The following is a 26,730-nucleotide window of genomic DNA, read 5'->3' as shown; positions in this document are numbered from 1 at the left end:
AGGTACAACTCAAACATGAATATGTCAGGCTAGGACAGACTGGACATCCTGCTTCCAACCTTGTAGTCCACTGGTAGTTACTTCAGTCACATGTTACTAGAGACAAAGATGTCATATCAAAAGATTCTTGGCAAGTATAAACATTTGTGTTGATCAAACTAGTAATGTACGGCAATTAGCAGATCATCCAATGTCTCAACGCAAACTATGATACATAATCGAACAAAAAGTATCTCATTTTACCCTTGTTGAAAGTCCATCGGATAGTAGAGTTGTCATAACCAGGGCATCTTCATCTGGGAAGAAGATAATTTTTTTTTCCTTTTTTTCCATCTAGGGGGAGGGCGTGGTGGTGCGAAGCACATAACTGGCACTTCGATGACCCACTGTCAACTACTTTTAAATGAAGTACATGGAAAAAAAAAAAAAGTGGTAGAATTTGAACAAAAAATCATTCAACTCTAAATTTAAAATTTGATTGGGTACGGATGCTTCACCAGTAGAGAAGTGGTGCTCACACTGATATGGCTTGCTGTCAAAGGAGATTGACTGTTCGTGTGCTTCCTCACGAGAGAATTTGGACCAACGAGCTTTCTCCAAGTCGATGGCTCTTGAGAAGACCGACTCTTAATTTCCTCTGATCTCTTCAAAAACTTCGAGTGGGCTTGTCAAGGCTGTCTACAGGTAAAGAAAGAGGACAATATATAAGTTGCAGGCTTTCTTCCAGTAGCATTCGATGTATCAATAAAATGTTTATTGCTTTCATTTGCTTTCTGTTCCAGGAATATGTGGCACAGTTGAACCTTCTGAGCCCTTACCATTTCTTCCCTGTTACTCTGCTCTTCACCCAAAGTGGAATTCAAACTTTTGACAATAAACAAATCATTTCTCGGAATCTCTGGAATGGTACTTAAATTTGTATCAACCCTGGGCTGCACATTTACTTCTCCTGGTTCTCTGTGATCTGATGAATAACCTTGTTGATCAGACTCCTGATTACACATGCCATTTGACCTATACAAAGAAGATCGTTCTTTGATTGGATTTCTACAGGCTGTAGACTTTGGCACCCGATCATTTTTTTTTTCTTGGGTTGGGCATAGAAGTTAAAGTTAAAGAAGTTTTCTCCCTGAATCTCTGGTGTACCCACACAGTTTGTAGATTGAACATTGTCAATGATAGCATTATCCTCACAGTCTGCAATTGCCTCGCCAAGGTGAGTTTTTGAGCCCTGGTGCTCATTCATCTCTAAAGATCTCCCTTTGCTTCCTATAACATTCTTCCCACATTGTTCTCACTCAGGCATGGATGAATCAAGATTAAAGCCATCCAACGTGGGTAATTTAAACATCTGAAACTATACCATTATGTTGTATCAAATAAATTTATGACTGTATTATGAGTCCTCCCATCGCACTCGGATCATCCACTTTCCAGCACAATGAAGCTCAATTAAGATGAATGACAGGTAACATGTACATCAGAACAGCCACTTATCATGGTATCATTTTTCTGAAGAGAGATGCCATGAAATAGCATTATCTTTGAGCAAAATATGTGCCCTGAGTGGCGAAAATCTCCAAATCATACCTCAGAAATCAAGACAGAGAGCAGGTAAATGCTGTAAGTCATAGCAATTTTCTCTACATAAGCGCTTACATTACGGTGAAACTGCAAGGAGCCATAGACTACTAGTAATAGGCTCACAGCAATTATGAAGATACATATTTATAGGCTTGTTTCACGGGAAACTACACTTCCTAGTTTCTGAAGTCAAATGCACCAGAATACTCAGATAAACATTATAATCCATAAAGAAATCCTTCCCAGTGCCTAATTTATAATGTCAAAGAAGATGCTCAGATGAACTCCATAAAGCCAGTCGACCTCGATCACAAAGAGGTCTTCTGAAACCAAATGAACCAATGAAACAAACGACAAAAGCCATTCGGAAACTCGACCCGCTCATGAATTACCTCTGTTTTACGCTATGAAACAAATAGCAAACACTGACATTTCACAATTACGAGCAACGAAAATTCGTTAGATTGAGACAAGCATAGGATCTCCAGAGAGCAAGGTCGAGCGCGGGAGAGAGAGATGGACTAGGTCTGAATAGAGAAGAGAGAGGAGTAATCTTGTTCTTCTAAGCTTTTTGAAAGGCGACTGCTTTTTATATATATATATACCTAAGTAAGTTCTTAAAAGATGTTATCTCGATATTCATTTGGAATTCAGGAACACCGAAATATGAAACAACAAGAGAGTATTCCTTTCATCTAAGAATGACAAAAGATACAAGGGGATTAGAGGTGCGAAACATACGAACCCTAATACGTTCAAATAATGAACCAATCTGTGGAGCCCGCTGCTGTCCAACAGGCTGCAGAGGCTCTTCTAGGAGCTCAAGCTCCCTTCCTTTGACGAAGTTACCTCATAATCAAACACCAATAATTCATCGACCAAAAAAAAAAAAAAAAAACCAATAATTCAATAATAAATATTAGCTATTTGATAAAACCTCAGAAGTCCTATTTCACCCTTCAATGGAACCATTTTCGCCAAATTGCCTCGAAATTGTTTAATTTGTCTCAAATACTTCAACCCCCCCACCCGGCGTGGCACGGCGGGCGCAAAACACATTGGTAAGATGGTAATTTCACAAAAATAATAATAACTCACCAACAAACCCACCTAGAAAAATCATCCCGTCTTTTTCTTTTAACAACAATTCTTGAATGCTTTCAAAAAAATTAAATCAAATTTATATGAAAAAATAAAAAGGAATATCTCATGACACGGAAGTATAGAATCGTGGCTCCGTTCCCTCCTCCCCATAACATTCATTTGACTTTTAGGATTTATGGCATGAAATGCTCCACGTGTCACATCCACCAAACTTAACACCCTTGAAAATCCCAACCACACCTTTATCTTAAACAAAAAAAAGTTCCATGGCATCGACGATGATGCGGACCACCTATAAATTCTGAATCCCCAACGAATAAAGTCATAAGTCTCCCAAAAATGAAACCCTAACCTTTCCGAATTTCATGTGCCAGAAGCCAACCGATCGACAAAATGCAAGTCCAAATCCTTGAAACCAAACTTATCCAACCCTCTACACCACCCCTTCTCGATCAAGAACAGGTCCTCCCTCTCTCGCACCTGGACACCGATCCTAATCTCGACGTCACGTTCCGTTATCTCCGTGTGTATGTAAATGCCGACCAAACGAAGCGCGCCCACGATACACCTTACCATGTCATTGCCAGAGCGCTCTCTGGTGCACTTTGTTACTACTACCCTCTATGCGGCACGCTTCGCCCCGGCGATAACGATCATCACCGCCTCGAGCTACATTGTGTTGCCAGCCAAGGCATGCCGCTCGTTCTTGCCACCGCCAATTGCACTCTCCATGCGGTTAAAAACCTTGATGACGCAGACTCGGGTTTCTTGGAGCAGCTGATACCCGACCCGGATCCGGAGGAGAGTTTGGCCAACCCGTGCATGCTCCAAGTCACGGTGTTTGAATGCGGGGGGTTCAGCTTGGGCACCGCCATACACCACGCCATGTGCGACGGGCTCGGGGCGACCCTGTTCTTTGGGGCGGCGGCGGAGCTAGCTCGTGGGGCGGAGCGAGTTTCCATCGAGCCGGTGTGGGACCGAGACGTCTTGTTGGGGCCAAGGAGTCCGGCTCGGGTCGAGGCGCTAGTTGGGATTACCTATGCGAGAAGGGTCGGAACCCGTACGACGATGAAGAGAATTGCAAGTTTGGTCGGGAGTTTTTCCGCGTGAAAGAGGAGTGGTTGGACCGATTTAAGGCATTGATGCTGGAAAAGTGCGGCCAGAAGTTCACCACGTTCGAAGCTTTAGGTGCATTCATTTGGCGCGCAAAGTAAGTCATTTAAGTACACCAACCTTTTCGAGATTATCTTAGGATTATCCTTCTGATTACACTGTTAATTTAGAGATTTGCACATATGTAAATATCCGGCCGCAACGTCTTGACTTCAATTGATTCACAAATTCCTGAAATAGGGTGAAAGTATCGGACATTCCGGGGGACGAGACGGTGAAATTCTCATACTCGACGAACATCCGCAAGGTGCTGAAACCGCCATTGCCCGTCGGCTACTGGGGCAACGGATGTGTCCCGATATACGTCAACTGACGGCGAGAGACTTGCTGGAAAAGCCAATTTGGGAAGTCGCGGAGCTGATCAGGAAGAGCAAGCGCAACGCAAGTGATGAGTACGTGCGATCGTACATCGACTTTCAAGAAGCACATCGAAGAGAAGGCGTCTCGGCAGGTCAGAAGGAGAAGGCTTTCGTTTTGTTTTTATTTTTTTATTTTTCCTTTTAAGATACATTGCATAGCAAACATTGACATTGACCACGAAATAGTATATATTTCTGTTATTACCTCGCGATTATGGAGACACAAGCCAATCAATTTTCAATGAATTGAGTGCATGTCAAGGAAATATACTTTTTATTTCAATTTCTCAGGGAAAAAAATTATCGGTTTATAATATCACACGCTTAGGACACTTTGTATAAGGATACATAAGATACTTTATGGTCAGAAATAGCCAAGTGTCCGTATATTATGATTTACATGTATATTATCATCTAATGTCCCATAAATAGGCACACTTACACTTTTTAATATCTTGAGGTCTTCATTAGGAGTACGATATTGTGATTTCTCAAATTTAAACTGTATGCAGTGAGTCGGGAGTCTACAATGTCTAGTAGAATTAGTCAGATGTTTGAAGAATCTCGGATATCCAATTTGAAATACAAGATTGTTAGTCGACTAGCGTATTGCGGCCACTTATCAAATGTTATCCAACACAAATTCTCCTTTGGCATATTTCAACGCATTTTCACAGTAAAACTAGCTACAACATCGTCTGTAAAATGAGCTCACTCGATGATTTTTGTTTTCAGGAAAAAATGTGAGCGGATTCACGGATTGGAGGCATTTGGGGCACTCGGCGGTGGATTTTGGGTGGGGAGGGCCGGCCAACGTGCTGCCTCTCTCGAGGAAGCTCTTGGGGAGCAACGAGGCTTGCTTCTTCTTGCCTTGTTCCGAGGTCGGAGTCAGAGATCCGAGCGATGGCTTTAGGGTTTTGGTGAATCTGAAGGACAGGTGCTTGTGTGGTTTTAAGGAGGAGATGGAGAAGCTTGGGAAGATGGAGTTTGGTATTGCTTAATGTCAAAGCAAGATGCTTGAGTGGCTATTTCATTGTAAGCTGTGGACGTTGGTTTTGTACTTTGGAGGAAGTTCCTATGGGGGACTTTCATTTCCCCCTCAAGTTTGATCTAATTCTCTTCTCTCTCTCTCTTTGAGAACTTATTGCGATCATTACACTATTTATGTGATATGATTGGCGATCATATTTATGTTAAAATCAACATTCATATGTGAAATTCAAAATGAAAATCGACGGAAGAATTCTATAGTCATGAATGAAGAGGTTTGCCACTAACATTTTTTTTAATCATATCTCAACTATAGCAAGAGAAAGCCTAGAATTCTGAATGAGTGAACCTGTCAACGCATTTCCAGGTCTATCACTTATCAGTTATCAAAAGCTTGATTAGGCAATTTAGCTAGCTGAACTAATGAAGTGGAGTAAAACCTAGCTAAGCTAGCGAAGCTCCTAGTCCCATGATAAACTCTAAAGATTGGCCTTCCCACATCGTCAGGAGCCTTTGACATGTCAGTCATTATCTCAATCAACCGCCTTAGCCCATTCTTCTTTTGATGAAATGCGATTGTTTCTTTGACTATATTACACAGACTAAATCAACTCTCCCAAATTAATCACACAATTCAAGAATTTAAAGGACCCATAATGAATCTCACCAAAAAAAAAAAAAAAATTTATTATGATTAGCTCTGTCTAACATGCTATAATCCCCAAATAAACTTTGTACAAAATTTGATAGTGAGAAAGAGTGTCTAAACAAAATTTGATAGATGAAGGATAATTTCCTAGGTCTAGACAGATAACGCCTTGACCTAAGTTAGCTAAATAAGGAAATCAAGATAAGAAAAGGAAATCACAGGGAATACACGCCAATGCAAATAACAAAAGTTAATCCCTCCCACAACGCTCGCACAATGTTTTAAAAAAATTATATAAAATCAGTCGATTTGCTACACTAATTGTTGTTAGGAATACGAGTCAATAACGTATGTCAAGCATATTCCCATTAATTTCCATAGGTAACGTATTTGATATGCATTAGTTGGCTCTCCATTCTAACATCTTTAGCTTTTCTAACATTTCATTATCACATAAGTATCTAAGCAAATTTTAAAAAGCTTTATCTTTTTCTCATCTAGATTTTAGGAACCTCAAGATGTAAAATGACTAGAGTTTTTTTTTTTTTTTTTTTTGGTAAAAGGTAAGAATATATTGAGGAAAGGCCAAATATACCAAAGATCTCGTCACCAAAAACTTACACTCCAAATATAGGAACAAAAGGAGTGGAAGGGTGACGAGATGTAAAAGCCATGGCACACACACTACAATACCAAAACCAAAAAGAAGCACGCCATAGACAACCGGCTACCAGACACGTCACAGGTGAGGAAGAGGTCACCGTTGGATCGAAGTACCTACGAGTCCCCGGTGAAAATAATCGAGTCTAGGCCCTAACTTCTTTACAACCTTCTGTTTATGAAATTATCTTTGATGTTCTGAAGGTGATAGCGCTGTCTTGGGCCCACTTTGAAGAGGTGGTTCTTCACGTAGTCGGAATCGTCAAAGGCTAGTCTCCAAAGATGATGCTATTTCAAATGATATGACAAAGGGCATCAAAGGAAAATGGCAATGCACTTGTAGAAATCTTTACCCATCAAATAGGTAGCGGTCCAGCGGAGGTTCTCCCTCCAAGTTCTGTTGCGCCAATACAAATTGCATCTGAAAGCCCAAAAGAATAAAATGACTAGAGTTTATTCCTTCCCGTTGGGGAAATAAAAAATATAAGGGGAATCAGCTGCGCAAGACGTGCGGGCACCGGCCGGCAGGTGAATATAAGAAAACGAATGGAAGTTAAGATCACCCCTTTTTTTTTTAAACAGACATATATGTAACGACCACAACGGGCTGGGCCGGAAGGATGAAGAAAGTCCAGTAGGGAGAATCCCGAAGGCTTTGCTGAAATCTATCGCCTTATCCTCAAAGTGACGAACCAATAGGAGTTTTTCTCGAAAAAATAAAATAAATAAAATAAATCGACTGAAAATCTATGTGAAGCCAGCGAGAGAAGCGCTAGCTCTGCGAGACGAAGAAGCCATGGCGTCTCTCCTGGGAACTTCTTCCACAGCAATCTTGGCCTCACGGCGCCTCTCCCCACTTTCAGGTGCACTTTCCTGCACATGTTTCAAGCGTTTGGGGGATAATCCGGACGACCCATTTCGGTTCGGGTCTTTAAATTGCTCGAATTCGACTATTTCGAGCTCGGGGTTTATGAGGTTTTTAATGGGGTCTGTGGAATTTGCCTTTGTTGTTGAATTTTCTTGTTTGCAGTGCAGAATCATGGCAAGAAATGTTATGGAGGGATTGGGTTTCAGGCCAAGAAAGGAAGGTCGCCGTGGCATCTTGCCGTCACCAATGTCGCGACCGATATCAATTCTGTCGAGCAGGTATCGATTCTTTCCTTTGCCTTTTCTTTTATTAGCTCTATGCATTTCTGGGAAGTTGCAGCAAGAGACTGATGTAGATTGATGCTTCAAATTTGTTAATTGCTGAGTTTTTTAGTGAAAATAGACTGAAAATTGGGCTGCTTCCATTGCATTTAGTGATTAAGTGAGGATTTCTTAGGCTGAGGCATTATGCTAATCAAAGTCGATTGGGAAAAAGAAAATGCTTTGCAGTTGATGGTTGTTTGAGGGTGGTCTTGTTGAGTGAAGTGAGAATTGTTTGGGGGAGAATTAGCATGGATTGCTTCTGTAGGATTTTGTGAGCTGGATTGGATGGATTTTTTTCATTTTTCAGGCTCAGAAGCTTGCCTCTAAGGAGAGTCAGAGGCCGGTCTATCCTTTCGCCGCTATTGTTGGGCAAGATGAGATGAAGCTGTGCCTCTTACTAAATGTCATTGATCCTAAGATTGGTGGTGTCATGATTATGGGAGATAGGGGCACCGGGAAATCCACTACTGTCCGGTCATTGGTCGATTTACTCCCTGAGATCCAGGTGGTTGCTGGCGACCCGTATAACTCGGACCCTCAAGATCCGGAATCCATGGGCGTGGAAGTTCGGGAACTAGTGATAAAAGGGGAACAACTCCCTGTTGTGTCAACCAAAATCAACATGGTGGATTTGCCACTGGGGGCCACGGAAGATAGGGTGTGCGGTACGATAGACATCGAGAAAGCCCTCACTGAGGGTGTCAAGGCATTTGAGCCAGGCCTTCTTGCTAAAGCTAACAGAGGGATTCTTTACGTGGACGAAGTTAACCTTTTGGATGATCACTTGGTGGATGTTCTTTTAGATTCCGCTGCCTCGGGATGGAACACCGTGGAGAGGGAAGGAATCTCCATTTCGCACCCCGCTCGATTCATTCTCATTGGCTCAGGAAATCCTGAAGAAGGGGAGTTGAGACCGCAGCTTCTTGATCGGTTCGGTATGCATGCACAGGTAGGGACAGTGAGGGATGCAGAACTGAGGGTAAAGATCGTGGAGGAGAGATCAAGATTTGACAAGAACCCCAAGGAGTTCCGTGATTCTTACAAAGCAGAGCAAGAGAAGTTGCAGCAGCAAATAAGGTCGGCTAGGAGTAATCTCTCTTCTGTCCAAATTGATCAAGATCTCAAGGTGAAAATTTCCAAGGTTTGTGCTGAGCTGAATGTCGATGGATTAAGAGGAGACATTGTGAGTAACAGAGCAGCTAAGGCCTTGGCTTCTCTGAAGGGAAGAGACAATGTAACCCCGGAAGATATTGCCACTGTGATTCCAAACTGCTTGAGGCATCGGCTTCGCAAAGATCCCTTGGAATCAATTGACTCGGGACTACTGATAATTGAAAAGTTTTATGAAGTTTTCACCTGAGGTACATAGCGAAATGACTCTTTTTCCCTTGCTGAAATTACGTTTTTCTCCCATCCGCTGTAATTTTTGCATTGTAGTTTTATTTTATGAATGAAATGTTAAGTGGAGCAGCGTTTCAGTTTCAATGGTTTCTATAGCTCCGCATACTTGTTTATGCATTTGGAACAACCATGCTAGCGTAGTGTCTTGTTCTTGATGATAAAATTGAGGAAATTAAGATGCAGAAGGAAAGATTGGTTATGGATGGTGAAGCTGTCACCAAAAGTTACTTTTCCTCCATTTGCTTCTGATTTGAAATGTTTGATCTGCAATTCTATGTTGTATTATGAGACAGTTGTGATTTTTAGCTGAAAGTTTCCATTGCAGTTGTGTGCTTTTCCTCTGTTTGTCTACATTGTGAGATATATTGATCGAACAAGGAAAGCTAAAAACAGATTCTAGGAATGTAGCAAAGCTCAGGTTTTATTCTCTTCGGTTCTGGCCCTGCAATAATCAGTGGAAGCCAAATGCTACATTATAAAAAAATTTCTACAGAACAAACAAAATTCTTGACACGAATGAGGAACAACTGCCAGATCTTGAGAAACATTTCTAAAGGCGCATCGAAGATCAAACTCAACCTAGGAGGGATTCAGGACAGGATGGTATGTGCTCTCATTGGAAAGTAAACCAAGTACGGGAACCACTGTGATGCCTCGATATGTGAATAAAAATGGAAAATAAACTTTGCGTGGAATTTTCAGGATCTGTCTAGTTTAGTCAAGATATCGTCGATTTGCTTTGCAATTGGAGCTCTAAATGAACAAGCAATAGAGATATGCAGGACACTAGTGTTAGACAGCCACAATTCTAGTAGCCATATCAGTCTTTTACAATGTAGCATGCGGAAAGATGAGGATCGATGCTGTCGTGATTTGGAACTCACTACCAAAACCCTGTTTTTCCAAGTAATGATTTTCTCCAATGTAAATTGACACTTACCATCGTTGGTAGCTCAAATTCAAGTTTCTGTCTCTACATTAGATGACAAGAATGGCTATTCTCACAATGTCAAGATTGGAACTTTATTTGAGTTTGTTATTGATTATGCAATAACACAGAACATCCTAGGAATGCCAAAATTTGGGACAGCGCTCTGCAAATGCCGGCGGCCGCTGGTATACGACCGATGCGGTCCTTATCAATATTCCAGCTGTTAGAGCAAATATCTCATACTTCTTATCTGCTGTTTGATAGTCAAAACGATGGAGTAGATACTTATCTCCCATCCACTCCCTCTCCTCCGCTCTCCTGTTCTCGTCCTGTGACACATCAGCGAAATTCAGGTGGCTTCGAAGATAAATTTCTCGTTGTTAGAGGACATGTTTTCCTGACGAAAAAAATGAGGAGAGATCGCCGTACATGAAGAAACATTTCTAAAGGCGCATTGAAGATCGCTTCCACCTCGGCCGGATTCGTGGCTGGATGGTATGCATTCTTGTCGGCAAGAATGCCAACCACAGGAACCACCGTGATACCTATCTGTGCAAATTGAAGCCGACATGAGAAACTTCACACATAAATATTTCATGATCTATTTTCAGTCATCAGATGGGCAAGATCAGCATATCATTTTGCAATTCCAGCACTAGATTCTGAAGAAACATGGAGACTGCAGCCTCCCATTGCGAGAATCGGTGCTATCATCTCCAACGCAGTTTCCTCATCTCTACGGAACGACATCATTCCTAGAAACGACTAGCTAAGCTTCGGCATCGCTAAACACTCAATGCGAAGATGGACCGAGAGGGCAAACGGTTGAGACTCACGCAACTGCAATAGAACCAATGGATGCACAAGCTGGATTAACGTCCTTACCTTGGTCACGAATGGTTGAAGAACAGTGACCCGACTTCAACGAGAGATGGGTCCAACCCGATCTCCTCCTTGGCCTCCCTCAAGGCCGTCGCGATGTCGTCGGCGTCGCCTTCCTCCCGTTTCCCACCAGGCAACGAAACTTCTCCTGTAAAAATGAAATACAGCGCACAGCTCATGTTCTGACTCGGCATAGAAACCAGAACTTCATAACGAGGAGGAAAAATGACGCCATGAGAGAGAGAGAGAGAGAGAGAGAGAGAGAGAGAGAGAGAGACCCAGAAACCTGACAAAGAAAAACTAAGGAGAAACTCAAATTGCCAAACTTAAGAGGTCATCATATTTATTTAGGGCAAAAAAATAACGCCATGAATGGAATGAATAGAAAAGCATAAAATTTTATAAAATGTTCAATAGTTGAAACCAGATTCTCTTAGAGAGACTAACAAATTTTCGCTAATTTGCAAAAAAAAAGTTGTAAGGAATATCCATGGATCTTTAAATCATTCGCTCATGCAACATGCGAAAAAGAAAGCATCATGGTAAGATACATTCAGCTGGCAATTCAATTTATTAACTGGAGTTTATAAGTTCATTCAACCTATGACGGAATTTAGACTCCACTTGCTATGGACACTATAATAATCCACCAAAAAAAAATCCACGTTTCACTTTATTTTTGGAAAGAAAATCTTCTAATGCAACATGACCGATGGATATTAGTAGAAGTTCTTGACGAAGGACCTGTTCGATGACTTCATTTAAATGCTGGAAACAAAAAAGCCACCACTTAATGAAATTCAATTTGTTAGATAACCATCACTAGAATTTATTTGAATAATTCAATTAAATAAAAATCACTAATTTGGTATGCAAGGAAGGGCTTAAAACTCACTAAGAAGAAAAGTTAATGGATGTTAATTGGAAACATATGGTTAAAACTTATCGATAGTTATTACAGTTTCATGTTTGTAAATAAAGTAATGTTTAATTTATTTTTGATTATCGTCAAACGACATTTTAGTTCTATTTTCAGCACTTCGGATCATGATCACTTAAAATTTAGTACGAACACTTCCAGCACTTAAATTTTTAATTTCACCAAACAAGTCCGAAATGACATGCCAGTTTTGTTTTGACTGATTAAAGAAGCTAATGATTCAACATATGGGTCCTACTTGTTTCAATATCCAATTGAAAATTGCCACGTACTCTGTAGAAAAAAAAACTCTCCGTGTTTCTCCCATTTTCCAATCAACCGTTTCCCTCGTGTCGAAATTACCAACGTGGTCAACTTTGATGGCCCATGCAGCTGTACAAATTATATGCCCCTTCGAAGAATTTGAATATTAAAATTCATGACAACCTAACTTTTCTCTTCCAACTTTTTTGATTGCCCACTACTCCAGCTACCAAATTATCACTTTTTTTAATTAAATATTCAGTTGCTTGGCTTCTACAAATTTAAGTATAGACGCCTATGTTGATAACTTACTGATAAATGCTGATGGACATTTCGGCCCGCGGGTGATTCGTAATTAATGCAAACCACGAGGGCCTGATGATGGAAGGAAAGCCTACCAGGATGAGCAGAGAGCGTGGAGGCGCGTTTGGTGAGCAGGACGCGCAGATCGCCCTCGCCCCCGCCGCCGCTGCCGCCTTCAAAGAGACAGATCAGAACCGCAGCTCTCGTCGAACGGGGCCTGCGGCGGAGAGACTCCGGCGCAATCTCCGACCCCTGGCCGGCGCCTGTCTCGGAACTGTCCAGTGTTTCGGGCTGCTGCCGATCCGTTTGCCGGAAGGAGGAGGTGGCTCGTAGCAACGGAGCCGTCGCGCCAGAGGGGCGAGCCCGTGGGAGTCCGGGAGAGCGAGCGGAGAGGCTGTTGATGGAGTAGTACTAGTCATGGTTCGATTGGTGGGTTGGTTGCAAAATGGCCAGTCAATTATATAGGTACGACGGGATGTCTTGGGTAACAGTCGTGGCACGTGGCATAATGGGTCAAGAAGGATAGCCTGGACAAGCCATTCCCTTCTTGGGTCCATGGGTCCATCCACTGATCACACCTAACTTCTACCACAAGACCAAGTGTTACAAGATATTGAGTAATCCTAGAGTACTACAAATGAGTAATAATCCATCTGGAAGGATTTCGGTAACGAGCGACCTTGGATATAAATTAATATAAGCACGCTAAAGGAGAAATAGTTTATTTTTCGATATAGTGATTGCGCATGACACGAGACAATCGTTGCATTTGAGGCCAAGAAGCTCCCTTGGCTGTCCCATCTCGCGCGGCGGGAAGTTAAAAAGACCGAGCGCCCGCCTATGCAGTATTCACCTTCCATACGTGCCTGGTGGATGTTGTTTCAGATTCCGCCGTCTCGGGATGGAACATCGCGGAGAGGGCAGGAATCTCCATTTTGCACCCGGCTCGGTTCATTCCCGTTGCTCGGGAAGCCCTGAAGAAAGGGAAGTTGAGACCGCAGCTTCTTGATCGGTTCGGTATGCACGCACAGGTAGGGACAGCGAGGGATGCGGAGCTGAGGGTAAAGATCGTGGAGGGAAAGCGAGATTCGACAAGGAGTTACCGTGATTTTTACAAAGCAGAGCAAGAGAAGTTGCAGCAGCTAATAGTTTCGGATAGGAGTAATCTCTCTTCTGTCCACATTGACCAAGATCTCAAGGTGAAAATCTGCAGGGTTTGCGCCAAAGCTGGACGTGGATGGACTAAGAGGAGGTATCGTGACTAACGGAGCAGCTAAGGCCTTGTCTGCTCTGAAGGGAAGAGACAAGGTAACCACGGGAGATATCGCCACTGTGATTCCAAAGTGTGTGAGGCGTCGGCTTTGCAAAGATCCCTCAGAATCAATTGAATCTGGTTTTGGATAGTTTTCACGCCGAAGTTCTTCTTTTATGAATGAAATGCTTAAAGTGAAGTAGGAGAGATTGGTTATGGACAGTGATCCTCCTGCAAGAAGTCCCTTTTTCTCAATTTTCTTGCCATTCGATGCGTTTGATCTGCGATTCCATGTTGGGTTATGAAACAGTTGCGATTTTCAAACCGAGTTTCCATTGCAGTTGTGTGCTTTTCCTCTATCTGTTGCAACGTTCCTTCTCCTCTATTCGTATACATCACAATGTATCGATCAAATGGCAAGAAAAGCGTGAAACAAATTCTAGGTAGTGAAAACGGCGGAGGTGCTAATTCACGGCTAGCTAACAGATATTGATCATGATTTCGAATTTGCTACCAAGCACTACTGTTCCAAGGAATGAGACTTATTGACAGTCACCAACTTGGCAGCTTAAATTCAGGTTTTTCTCTCTACATTGGATTAAAACAGATAGCTACTCTCAGAATGTTGAGGCAGGAGCTGCATTGAGATTGTTAGTGATTATGCAACAAGACAGAACATCCTAGGAATGCCATAATTTGGAAGAGAGCTCTGCAAATGCCGGTGGCCGCTCGTAAACGACGGATGCGATCCCTATCAATATCACAGCTGTTAGACCAAATATATCATACTTTTTATCCGCTGTTTGATAGTCGAAATGTTGGAGCAGATACTTCACTCCCATCCACTCCGCTTCCTCCGCTCTCCTGTTCCTGTCCTGTAACACACACATGAAATTTAAGCGGCTTCCTAAGATAAATTTCTCAGTAGAGCAAAACGTTTTCCCGACAAAAACAAGGAGCAGTCACCGTACCTGAAGAAACATTTCTAAAGGGGCATCGAAGATCGCTTCCACCTCAGATGGATTCGGGGTTGGACGATATGCACTCTTGTCAAAAAGAATGCCTACCACAGGAATCACCGTGATACCAATCTATGCAAATTGAAGACGGCAAAATGAACTCGAGACAGAAATGTTTCATGATCTATTTTCACTCATAAGATTGGCAAGATCAACAATATCTGCTGATTATTTCGCAATTCCAGCACTAAATTCTGAAGAAACGTGGAGACTGCAGTTTCCTCGAGGCTCCAATTGTGATTGTCGGTAGTATGATCTCCAGCAAAGTTTCCCCATGTCGACGAAACAACATCGTTCAGACAAACGACTAGCTAAGCTTCGGCATCACTAAAACCTTAATCCGAAGATGGAGCGAGAGGGCAAACGGTCAAGGCTCATGTAGCTGCAATAGAACCGATGTATTTACAAGTTGGATTTATGTCCTTACCTTGGTCGCATATGGTTGAAGAACAGTGACGACTTCAACAAGAGATGGGTCCAATCCGATCTCCTCCTTGGCCTCCCTCAAAGCCGTCGCTACGTCGTCGGCATCGCCTTCGTCCTGCTTCCCACCGGGCAATGAAACGTGTCCTGCAGAAGTGAAATACACCGCACTGCTCATGTCTTCACTCATGCATGGAAACAAGAAGTCATAACAACGGGGTAAAATTGAGATAGCTAGTACAGTACCTAGAGGGGGTGAATAGGTATACAAAAAAATTTCTCGATGTTTGCACGATATTTAAACAATTAGAGACTTTGCAACAGTTGAAAATTCAATCGCAAGGCGAGTAAGGGAAAGAGAGAATTGAACACTCGGTTTATAGTGGTTCGGCTTGATTCAAGCCTACGTCCACTCTTGCACGCGACAGCCGATTGGCTGGATTCCACTATGATCAAAGAGATGTTACAGTGTTGATCTTCCTTGATTTCTAGGTGTAGATGATCTACCACACTTGCTCAAGGCGTCACCAAGTATAAACACTCTCAGTATACAATTTCGCTCAGTCTCAACTAACAATCAAAGGATCTTGGACTGGAATTTTTCTATCGATCACACACTTAAAACAACTAGAACGTCTTCCTTTTATACTCCTTCATGCCATCATAGCCGTTGGCACTTACCAAAGGAATTCCTCCAATCTACCCGTTGGACGGAATCAATCAAGAAAGATCATCCGAGCTATATAAGGAATCGATGATAGCCCATCAATCTGTTCGCCCATACAATCGGGATCTCGGTTTCCAAGAATAGAATAATCCAAGATTATTTCGTCGACCATCGGATCTTCAATCGTTCTTAGATAAGATATAAAGAATCGAAATGATTATCCAACCAAAGAATCTATCCTGTGAGGATAGGATCAAATCCTCAATCATAAACCTCGACTTTGGATTTCCTTCAACACTCGGATTAGAAAGACTGTCGGTGAGAATAACTTTGAGTCTTGAGTCTTGAGTCTTGAGTCTTGAGTCTTGAGATAACAAAGTCTTGAGACTATAAAATCTTGAGACTTTAACTATCGATATCCGAGACTTAGATCGATAGAAATGTTTTGTCGGCTTCAAAATATTGCAGGAAAGATTTCTCCAACAATCTCCCCTTTTGATGGTGACAAAACTTTCTTGAAGATTTGAACAACTTTGACCTGCAAAAACATTTCTCAAGCAATATGGCTAACTCATAAAGATTAATAAACAACCAGACTCGCATCCACTGACAAATTGGTTAGTCTTTCATGAGTAATACCATGTAACAATACTTGATATAAATGCAACAGTCAAGCATCAAAATCCACAACCAATTCAGTCTAACACTCAAGTTCAAGTTCTCAAGTCATACTCAAAAATAAACATAACCACAAAAAGTCAAATAAAGTTTTAAAATAATGTTTGTTCAAATTGGTTCTCCCCTTTTTGTCATCATTAAAAGAGGGTGAGAAAGGAGTCATGTCTTGGGAATGCGCACGATCCGGAAATCCCCAATGGTGGACTACTCCTTCGAGCTTCTTCGGATCTTCTCGCGAGATGAGCTACCTCTTCTCTCTTGGCATTGGCTTGAAGTTGTAGAGCGAGGTCTTTGTATTTTTCTTCCAGAGATGAAGATGCTTGTCCAAAGATGCTTCAAGACTTGGATTTCACAATCCGAATATATATCTGGTTACGCATTTCGAAGAATATTCATGATACTACGAAGATCTACGAGAATCATCCGTCGTGCAATGTACTGGCATTGGCTTTCTCGGATGTGTGTGTGCAGACGATGGCGCTTCCGAATGGTCTTGCAGATTTGGAATCGTCGTATCATCTTCTTCGAGCAATTGAGAGACCCGAGCTTCTTCCTCGGGTCTTCTCGGAGATTTTCTTTGATCTTGGCAGCATGAGGTGGAGACCTCTCTTGCTCGCTAACTCCCCCTGTCTCTAGGACATCGAAAGGGGAAGAGTGATGATCAATCTCTTGATTTCCCTTCTCTCATTTATCAAGACCGATCTTTTACTTCTTCTTTTTCTTCCTCAACTTCTTTCTCCTTCTCTCTCTGTTCTTCTTCTTCTCCGCTCTCCGTGAAGTTCTCGTCGAATAAGACCGAACGTCTTGTTCTTGTCGATGCTGGAATAGTGGGATCTTCATCATCATCATCTTCATCCTCATCCTCAGGATAAGAATTCTTTTCCTCTTTTCGAAGAAGCACTAAATGCCTTCTTTCCTTTTCCTTTTGAAGGCATTCGGTTTGGAGATTTCACTTTGAATTTCTCCATTGCCTTAGAAAGTTCTTGCAGACGCATCTTCATTAACATTTTCAACCCTACCACCATCTTATCACACGGTCTAACACAAAAAGTATGTGGCAGTTCAATATTCGGATGTATGAAGATCTTGGTCACTGATCAGGATAAGGCAATTGTCCTTTGTCTTTTGACACAGTTACTGTACATATGAAAAGAATAGTGTGCGGGAGAGAGAACTTCCGTCCGAGTTGATCGCATACATCAACTTTGCTTCGAAAGAGACACGAAGTCTTTGAAGTAGACTTAGGTCTTAGACAATTGATCACAATCTTGTGAAGCACAATGTTGATAGCGTTCATTCTTGAATAGATAATTTTCTTATCTACATCCCTATCTTTGACAAGATCCGAGTAGTTCGAGCGGTGAGACTTTAATTGGGAGATAGCGTCCCAGTTCAACTCCAACTATGTCCGCCAACATATTCACATCTACCACATAGACTTTGTCTCGAACATCGAATGAAATTCTATTCGCATCCAAAAAGCTAAGATTTGAATAGAAATAAGCAGTCGAGATGATCATACCGTCGTAGAGTCGGAGCGAAAGTCTCAAGTTGAAGCAAATTCAACTTCTCTCTTAGGTTCAAGTTGATGGAATCCGGGAAGTCAAAATCGACACTTCTAGGGTTGATTACCCCTCTTTCAACAGGTGATGTAATACACTTTTTCTTGATCCTTGGATTTAAACAAATCCATCCGATTTCCTTTCGCCTTTGCCGCCACACCCATTCTAGGTTCAAATTCAAGGAACATTTTGTCATCATCATTCGCGTCAATCAGATTTTGTCTGGCATACGAGGATCTCTTGGAATGTTCGCAAGAGCTTCCTCTGCTTTTCCTTTTGGGGCAATTCCCATTCCTCCATTTTCTTCAGAAAAGATACTCATTCCCATAATTTTTGTCCTTAAGGAAGTCATCTATGTAGTTCAATGGAGTACTGTGCTTTTCAATGCACAATAAAGTTTATACAAAAAGGAAGGCTTTTGAACTCTTGCTTGGGTCGGCATCCTCGATTATCTCTTCTTCCAGATTATGACTTTCACTTTGTGGGGCGGGGAGATGCTGAATGACGTGGAGGAGAGCGAATCGGACTTTGTCGCCGACAGATAAGTCTTCTTCCTCAGTGAGATCGAAATGAGTCGGTCCCTTCTTCATTCTTTGTGGTCCCCGTTCGCGATTCTTGATGATTTCCTTGAAGACGACATCTTTCTTTGTCTATTGGAGGATTCCTTCACTTGCTTTCCCAAGAAAAATGACCACTTTCTCGACGATGAACAAAGAGTAGAAACAAAAGTATCGAGAGAAGAGTGCTTTTTAGGGTTTTGAAGATTTGGGGAAAGAAAAACTATATATATATATAACTTAGTTTTTGAAAAGGGAAGTTCAATCGGTGCAATGGAAAGTGAACGATTACTTCTTTTCAAAATCTATAATTGCCAAAATTATTAAACAAAAGATCGTACCTTTTCGACTAAATGACAATTAGTACCTTTTAGAAGAAATACAACTTACGTCTTTATCCACGAATGTCCGAGTCTCGGGACTTAGAGTCTAAGAGATCGAGTCTTTAGAGTTGGTGAGTCTCTAGACTTTAACTTCTTCAAGCTTCAAAATGTTGAGTCTTGAGCGGATAAAGTCAAAGCGATTCTTCTCCAAAGGCTTTGTGAATATGTCTGCTAGTTGACTTTTTGAATCAACAAATTGAATCGAGATTTCTCCATTTTGAATATGATCTCTAATAAAGTGATGTCGAATCTCAATATGCTTTGCTCTTGAATGAAGGATTGGATTTTGGTGAGATTTATAGCACTTTGGTGTTGTCACATCGATTTACGTGCATGAGTCTTCAATGCCAAAGTCTTGTAGCCGTTGTTTTATCCATAGAATTTGCGAACAGCAGCTTCCAAGAGCTACATACTACCTTGTTGTTGAAAGAGCTACGGTGCTTTGTTTCCTCGAAAACCAAGACACGATTCTGTTTCCAAGTAGTTGACAAGTTCCGGAAGTGCTCTTTCTATCGATTACGCAACCGGCGGATCGCATCCGAGTATCCTAGAAGATTAAAGTCTCCCTTCTTTGGATACCAAAGACCGATGCTTGAAGATGAAGCAACGTATTTGATAATTCGTTTCACGGCCTTTGAGATGTGATTCTCTAGGATCGATTGAAACCTAGCACGAGATACAAACACTAAACAAAATATCGGGTCTAGAAGCGGTAAGATAAAGAAGTGAACCGATCATGCTTCGTACAGCTTTTGATCTATTTTCTTCCCTTCTTCATCCTTGTCTATCTTCGAGAACATGACATTGGTATGTCGATCTTTTTGCATTTTCCAATCCAAACCTTTTGACAAGATCATTCGCATATTTTTCTTGATGGATGAAAGTTCCTTCCTTCATTTGTTTCACTTGGAGTCCAAGAAAGAATGTTAATTCTCCCATCATACTCATTTCAAATTCATCTGCATAGACTTAGAAAATTTCTTGCAAAGACTTTCATTAGAAGATCCAAAAATAATGTCATCAACATATATTTGAACAAGTAAAAAGTTTTTGTTTTCCTTTTGATAAACAAAGTAGTATCTACTTTACCTTTGACAAAACCATTTTGTAATAAAAACTTACTTAATCTGTCGTACCAAGCTCGAGGTGCTTGCTTTAGACCATACGAGCCTTTTTCGGTCAAGAGGCGAGTCGCTTCTTTGGGTCTTCAAATCCGGCGGTTGTTCCACATAAACTTCCTCATGGATAAATCCATTTAGGAAAGCACTTTTGACGTCCATTTGGAATAACCTGAAATTTTTGTAACAAGCAAACGCAAGTAATAGACGAATAGCTTCTAACCTTGCAACGGGTGCGTAAGTCTCGTCATAGTCTATTCCTTCTTCTTGCGTATACCCTTTGGCCACGAGCCTTGCTTTGTTTCGTACGACTTTTCCTTTTCGTTCATTTTGTTCTGAATACCCATTTGGTTCCAATAACAGTTTTACCTTTTGGTTTAGATGTCAATTCCCGGACATCATTGATGTTGAACTGTCTAAGCTCTTCTTGCATAGCTTCGATCCGGCTTTCATCGGATAAAGCTTCTTCTAAGCTTTTTGGTTCAATTTCAGAGATGAGAGCCACAAGCACTAGATTCTTCATGAGCGTCTTGATGATGGACTTCGGAATCCGAGATGCTTCTTGAGATGTAGACATTTGAAGATCTAGAGCGGATTCGGTCTCATCGTCGAGTCTCAATGGATTCATCTTGCTTGAGTCTTGGAATTTGACATTCATTGATTCTTCCATGATCGGCTTTTTTATTGTAGACTCGTAGGCTTTGCTTGATGTAGAATATCCAAGGAAGATGCCTTCATCCGATCTTTCTTCAAACTTACCAACTCGATCATTTGCATTTTTCAAAATAAAGCATTTGCAACCGAACACATGAAAGTATGAAACAATAGGCTTCTTACCTTTGAACAATTCATAGGGGTTTTATCAAGAATAGGTCTTAAAAGACTCTATTTATAATATAGCAAGCAGTTGAAACAGCTTCAGCCCAAAATCGTGAAGAAATTTTACTTTCAATTAAAAGTGTTCTAGCCATTTCTTGAAGAGATCTATTCTTTCTTTCCACAACTCCATTTTGCTCTGGAGTATACGGAGAGGAGAACATGTGATTAACACAGATTTATCATGAATCTCGTAAAAATCTTGATTTTCAAATTCACTTCCATGATCTGTTCTTATACTAGAAATAGCACATCCTTTTTCATTTTGAACCTTTTTAGCAAACTTTTCAAAGTACGAAAAGGTTTCGATTTGTTTGCTAGAAAATATACCGGGTAAAACGAGAGTAATCATCTACAATTACTAGACAATATTTCTTACCTCCAATGCTCGGGTTCTTGTTGGTCCGAAGAGATCCATATGAAGCAATCGTATTACATGATTAGTAGATACATGATTTATTTGTTTAAATGAATTTCTTACCCTTTCCTGAATGCATGGAGTACATAAGTCGAGACTTTTGGTATGGTTTAGGTAGACCTCTAACAAGCCGCTTTGAAGAGATTTTGGCTAATTGCTTCTTGTTGATATGGCCAAGCTTTCTATGCCATAGAATTGCTTCATCTTGAATTGAAATTAAGCATTGTTCTTCATTTGGCTTTACATCAAGGAGGTAGATGTTTCCATGCCTTCGACCCATGAAAGATCGAGTCGAATCTTTGCTAATTCGAACAAATGCCTTCTTGAAAGAAGATCTTGTAACCAGTATCACACAATTGGCTAATCTTTGAGTAGATTGTAGTTGAGTCCTTCCACTAGAGAGACATTGCTTATTGTGAGATTTCCAATTTTCGCAATTCGAATCCCACAATACTTCCTTTGCTATTTCCTCCGAATGAAACTTTTCCACCATTCACTTTAATAAGCTTTATGAAACACTCGAGTCTCTGTCATGTGTCTTGAACATCCGCTGTCAAGATACCACTTTACCTTCTTTTTGACAGAGACTGCATTCAAAAAAAGAGTCTCAAGCTTTCTTTGGTACCCAAATTTTCTTGGGTCCTTTCGTGTTAGTAGGATAAGCATTATTAGGCCATACTCTCTTCTGAGGCTTCCAAACCATAGGACACTCTTTTCAAAATGATCCGATTGTTACACTTAGAACACCTTAAAGCATTTCGACCTACGGAGGCTTTACAAAGACTTTTTTGAAATGATTTTTTATAAGCCTCTCTCGATGGTCTTTTCTTAATTCTTTCTTTTACTTTTGGAAAATCAATCAAAGGGATTGTTTCTTCTGTCATACCTAGACCCGACTTATTAAAGTAAGGTCTTTGGATTGAAAAGAACTTTTCAAGTTTTTCGGACCCTATTGAAAATTTCTTTGAAATATTTGATAAATCAGTTTTTAAGAAAGCATTTTCTTTTGAAAGATTGTCTTCACTCTCTTTAAGAGTAGAAACATTCAAGTCTAAATTTTTACCTTTTCTTCTAAAATGATTTCCTTTTGTTTTAAAATGAGTTTTCCTTTTTAAGTTCGGAAATCCTTTTAAGAGAAGTCTTAAGACTAAAACATAACTCATTAATATATTTAGAGACTTTGACAGGATTTTATAATTACTTACCTCAAATTCACCTCGAGTCCTGATCCAGTACGAGTCTGATTGCGCCATTAGACACGGGTTGGCATATTCCTCATCACTCTCTTCACACTGTATCGCTCCAGGTTTCGGCTTTAAGAGCTTTTCGAAATTTCTCAGCTTTTCCTCTTTTCTTTTCGAAGAGGACGGGTTGGGTACGATGTGTCCCTTCTTTTTACATTCGAAGCAAACTACTTCTTTGTTTGGTTCCTCATCATCAACAGACTTGGTCCGCTGTCTCGAGAATTTTGTTTCCTTGGGATAAACCTTCTGCCTTTTCTATTCAGTTTTCTGAATCTTCTTATCATGAGGGCGAGCTCCTCATCATTCATATCATCTTCAGAATCTGCATCATCGTAATCATCATTTGATTTTAGTGCAATAGATTTCTTACCTCTTGGATCTTCGTCTTCATTAATTCGTTCCACTTCGTAAGGCGAAGAGTTCCAATCGGTTCGTCTACGAGATAATGGCATGATTCTTTGCGTCTCTCTTATTGAAGTCTTTATATGATTCCAATCCTTGGAGAGTCCACGTAGAAGCTTGTTCACCTTCATGGGATCAGAAATTTTTTTGTCCTTGGTTCTCAAGACCATTGACAATATCTGTAAAAAACGACTAAACATATCGGGTTATAGATTCTCCTGGTTTCATTTTGAAGGATTCATATTGACCAAGAAGAATGTTAATTGGTCTCCTTCACTCGATCCGTTCCTTCATAAGTGATATGTAACTGTCCCAGACTTCTTTGCTGTGACACAAGAAGATATTCTGTTATATTCAGTTGGTGACAAAGCACAATATAAAGAATAAATTGCTTTAGCATCAAGTGCTTGTCTCTTGTTTATTTCTTCTTGAGACATTCCCCGGTTTCAACGGTTTCTTTTCCTCTTTCGGTGTTTGATGCAGCAGCAATAGTGATTCCTTTTTCCACTACGTCCCATTCCAGAGGATCCTTTGATCGTAGGAAAGCTTTCATCTTGTTCTTCCAGATGTTGTAATCCTTTCCATCGAAGTAGGGAGGTCGGTATTGCTTTGCCCTCCATCAGCCCGGTGCTAGCATACTAGCCATGGATCTTTTACTGAAGTAAAACACTTCAAACAAAGTAAGAACACAGGCTACGATACCAATTGAGATAGCTAGTACGAGTACCTAGAGGGGGTGAATAGGTATACAAAAAATTTCTCGATGTTTGCACGATATTTAAACAATTAGAGACTTTGCAACAGTTGAAAATTCAATCGCAAGACGAGTAAGGGAAAAGAGAATTGAACACTCGGTTTATAGTGGTTCGGCTTGATTCAAGCCTACGTCCACTCTTCGCAGACCGATGACACCGATTGGCTGGATTCCACTATGATCAAAGAGATGTTACGGTGTTGATCTTCCTTGATTTCTAGGTGTAGATGATCTACCACACTTGCTCAAGGCGTCACCAAGTATAAACACTCTCGGTATACAATTTCGCTCGGTCTCAACTAACAATCAAAGGATCTTGACTCTGGAATTTTTCTATCGATCACACACTTAAAACAACTAGAACGTCTTCCTTTTATACTCCTTCATGCCATCATAGCCGTTGGCACTTACCAAAGGAATTCCTCCAATCTACCCGTTGGACGGAATCAATCAAGAAGATCATCCGAGCTATATAAGGAATCGATGATAGCCCATCAATCTGTTCGCCCATACAATCGGGATCTCGGTTTCCAAGAATAGAATAATCCAAGATTATTTCGTCGACCATCGGATCTTCAATCGTTCTTAGATAAGATATAAAGAATCCGAAATGATTATCCAACCAAAGAATCTATCCCGAGAGGATAGGATCAAATCCTCAATCATAAACCTCGACTTTGGATTTCCTTCAACACCTTTGGATTAGAAAGACAACCGGTGAGAATAACTTTGAGTCTTGAGTCTTGAGTCTTGAGTCTTGAGTCTTGAGATAACAAAGTCTTGAGACTATAAAATCTTGAGACTTTAACTATCGATATCCGAGACTTAGACGATAGAAATGTTTTGTCAGCTTCAAAATATTCTGGAAAGATTTCTCCAACAAAAATGACACGACGATGATATCGGTGAGAGCATGTAAAGCAGTTGATAGATGACGATCAAGCTTTTGGATCTCATCTAACTTTTTTATACATGAGAAATTACCAAAAAAATGTCCTAAACTTATTATACAACAGTAAATTTAGTAAAAAACTTTTCAACTTAGCCAATTTAGTTATAAACATTTTGAAAATTTGCTAATGAGTCATTCGGACTAATTTTGTCCGGAAATCACTAACATAGATAATGGCCATCCTACATGGCACGGCTAGCACTAATGTAGACAACTTTTGCAATTCTTTAAGAACATTTATGAGTTTTCTTCCTTTTTTTCCCTTTCGCCCCTTTTTTCTTTCCTTTCTTCTCTTTTTTGAATTTCCGGTCAACAGGGCCACGGTGATAGCCGACCACAGGAGACAAACGGCTCCGACCAGCCAACAAGCGAGGGTCATGACTTTCGCTTGAAACTAGGTGATGGCCTCGAGTCCCTCGCCTGTGGTTGACGAGGTTGTGACCCCTCGACCAGACTAGGCAAACATTGCTAGCATCATCAATATAGAGTTGGAAAAGAAAAGAGTAAGAGAAGAACTAAAGAGATAAGAGGAAAAGAAAATTAAGAAATAAAAAAAAAATTATCAACATCGGCACTGATCATTTGGCAAAAGATGAGTGTTATCTATGTTAGCGATTTCATATTAAAATTGGCTAAAATAATTATTGGTAAAATGTCAAATGTTTAAAACTAAATTGATCAAATTATAAGGTTTAAGACTAAATTGGCCGTCGTATAATAAGTTTTAAACTTTTTCGATAATTTTCCCATCATCAAAGTGTTCATTGCAATAAAGTTTGTCTACCACCTCATTTTTTTCCTAAGAGGCTTTGGAGCCTCACTAAACCAAACACGCCCTTAATAATAACTCTAGCATTTTTCATCTTCTAATGAAAGATTGGATTGAGAACTTAGCAATTTAATTATTCCCCTCATGTCGATATTGCCAGCGTGGTCAAATATTGATGGCTCATGCAGCTGTACAAATTCAGCCGCTTGGACAAATTATGCTTGAAATCGCGACGTACTGAGATGCCGACAAACCTTTCGGCATGGATTAATTCGTAAATTACGCAAAATATAATGCCTAAAAATCGAAAGAAAGCCTACCTGGGCTGGTGGCAAGAGTGGAGGCGCGTTTGGTGAGGAGCACACGCAGATTGCCATCGTCGCCTTCGAACAGGCAGATCAGAACGGCGGCTCTCGCGGAGTTGGGCCGGCGGCAGAGAGATTCCACCGCAGTCCCTGACCTTCGACCGGCACTCTTGTCGGAGCTGTCTGGTGTTTCGTGTTGTTGCCAATCCGTTTGCCGGGAAGGAGGTGGCGGCGGTGGCTCGTGGTGACGGAGCCGTCGTGCCAGGGTGGCCAGCCCATGGGAGAGCGGAGAGGCTCTTGATGGAGGAGTAGTCATGGGTTCAGTTGATTACACCTAAAACCGGCGGTGTATTATAGAAGAGATGGAACCTTCTTGGGTCCGTCCGTTTGATCCCACCTAACTTCTGCCACAAGACTAGGGTGTTACCAAACATTGAGGGGCCTGGTAATGCTAGGGAAATAAACTTGATGGCGAACCTTCAAGATGGAGTATCTATAGATGTCGTTAATTAAAGCTTAGAGTACTCAAAATGAGCAGCAATTTTATTTATAAGGACGTTATTAATCAACGTTCTTGGATATTGATTAATTTAAGCATGCTAAAAGAGAAATATAACTTAATTTTTCTAAATCCGTGATTACTTGTAACACGATACGATCAACATTATGAGATTGTTGCTGTTCCACGAGAAGGTGAGGGCGTTAATGAAGATGTGAGTATTGATAATGAATCTCTAATTGATTTTGATGTTGATTATTTTGAAAAAAAAAAAAGCAAGCGACTATTTTTACACGCATGAGTAAATTTGGGATCTTAGTGGAAGTCGGGAAATTTAATTTCAGACAAAAAAATTTCGGAATGGAATTGAGATTAGAATTAAAAGTTGGGGATCATTTTAGGAATTAACCCATTATGCTTCCATCAACAACCTAAGATGTCT

The 26,730-nt window shown here is 40.8% G+C and overlaps 4 protein-coding genes and 1 long non-coding RNA gene across 5 annotated transcripts; 3 read left to right on the top strand and 2 right to left on the bottom strand.

Annotated features, from left to right (window-relative positions):
- Nucleotides 1–505: 505 nt before the first annotated feature.
- On the top strand, nt 506–1,734 carry LOC120291386. The gene is made up of 2 exons (XR_005549391.1): nt 506–1,216; nt 1,303–1,734. It is a non-coding gene; the product is annotated as an uncharacterized LOC120291386 (long non-coding RNA).
- Nucleotides 1,735–2,999: 1,265 nt separating this feature from the next.
- On the top strand, nt 3,000–5,347 carry LOC104440940 (spermidine sinapoyl-CoA acyltransferase). The gene is given in 5 exon segments (XM_010053930.3): nt 3,000–3,715; nt 3,718–3,898; nt 4,042–4,163; nt 4,166–4,312; nt 4,956–5,347. Coding segments are annotated over 5 exon segments (1,350 nt in total). The 5' UTR covers nt 3,000–3,081; the 3' UTR covers nt 5,222–5,347.
- Nucleotides 5,348–7,224: 1,877 nt separating this feature from the next.
- Nucleotides 7,225–9,314, top strand: LOC104440941 (magnesium-chelatase subunit ChlI, chloroplastic). The gene is made up of 3 exons (XM_010053931.3): nt 7,225–7,382; nt 7,550–7,665; nt 8,018–9,314. Exons 1-3 carry the CDS (start codon nt 7,316–7,318, stop codon nt 9,068–9,070), a joined length of 1,236 nt encoding a protein of 411 aa, XP_010052233.2. The 5' UTR covers nt 7,225–7,315; the 3' UTR covers nt 9,071–9,314.
- Nucleotides 9,315–9,987: 673 nt separating this feature from the next.
- LOC104440942 (nudix hydrolase 11) lies at nt 9,988–13,365 on the bottom strand. Its single transcript, XM_010053932.3, is given in 6 exon segments — nt 9,988–10,371; nt 10,472–10,591; nt 10,928–10,957; nt 10,960–11,072; nt 12,506–12,821; nt 13,264–13,365. Coding segments are annotated over 6 exon segments (876 nt in total). The 3' UTR covers nt 9,988–10,176.
- Nucleotides 13,366–14,138: 773 nt separating this feature from the next.
- On the bottom strand, nt 14,139–26,138 carry LOC104442632 (nudix hydrolase 15, mitochondrial). Its single transcript, XM_010056037.3, has 4 exons — nt 25,805–26,138; nt 15,109–15,251; nt 14,634–14,753; nt 14,139–14,537 (listed from the first exon to the last, which is right to left on the bottom strand). Exons 1-4 carry the CDS (start codon nt 26,103–26,105, stop codon nt 14,343–14,345), a joined length of 759 nt encoding a protein of 252 aa, XP_010054339.1. The 5' UTR covers nt 26,106–26,138; the 3' UTR covers nt 14,139–14,342.
- Between the last annotated feature and the right edge of the window lie 592 nt (nt 26,139–26,730).

Source organism: Eucalyptus grandis, chromosome 1 (assembly GCF_016545825.1).
Source record: "Eucalyptus grandis isolate ANBG69807.140 chromosome 1, ASM1654582v1, whole genome shotgun sequence".
In the NCBI taxonomy this organism is placed as follows: domain Eukaryota; kingdom Viridiplantae; phylum Streptophyta; class Magnoliopsida; order Myrtales; family Myrtaceae; genus Eucalyptus; species Eucalyptus grandis.
This window is presented reverse-complemented; position numbering and strand designations above follow the sequence as displayed.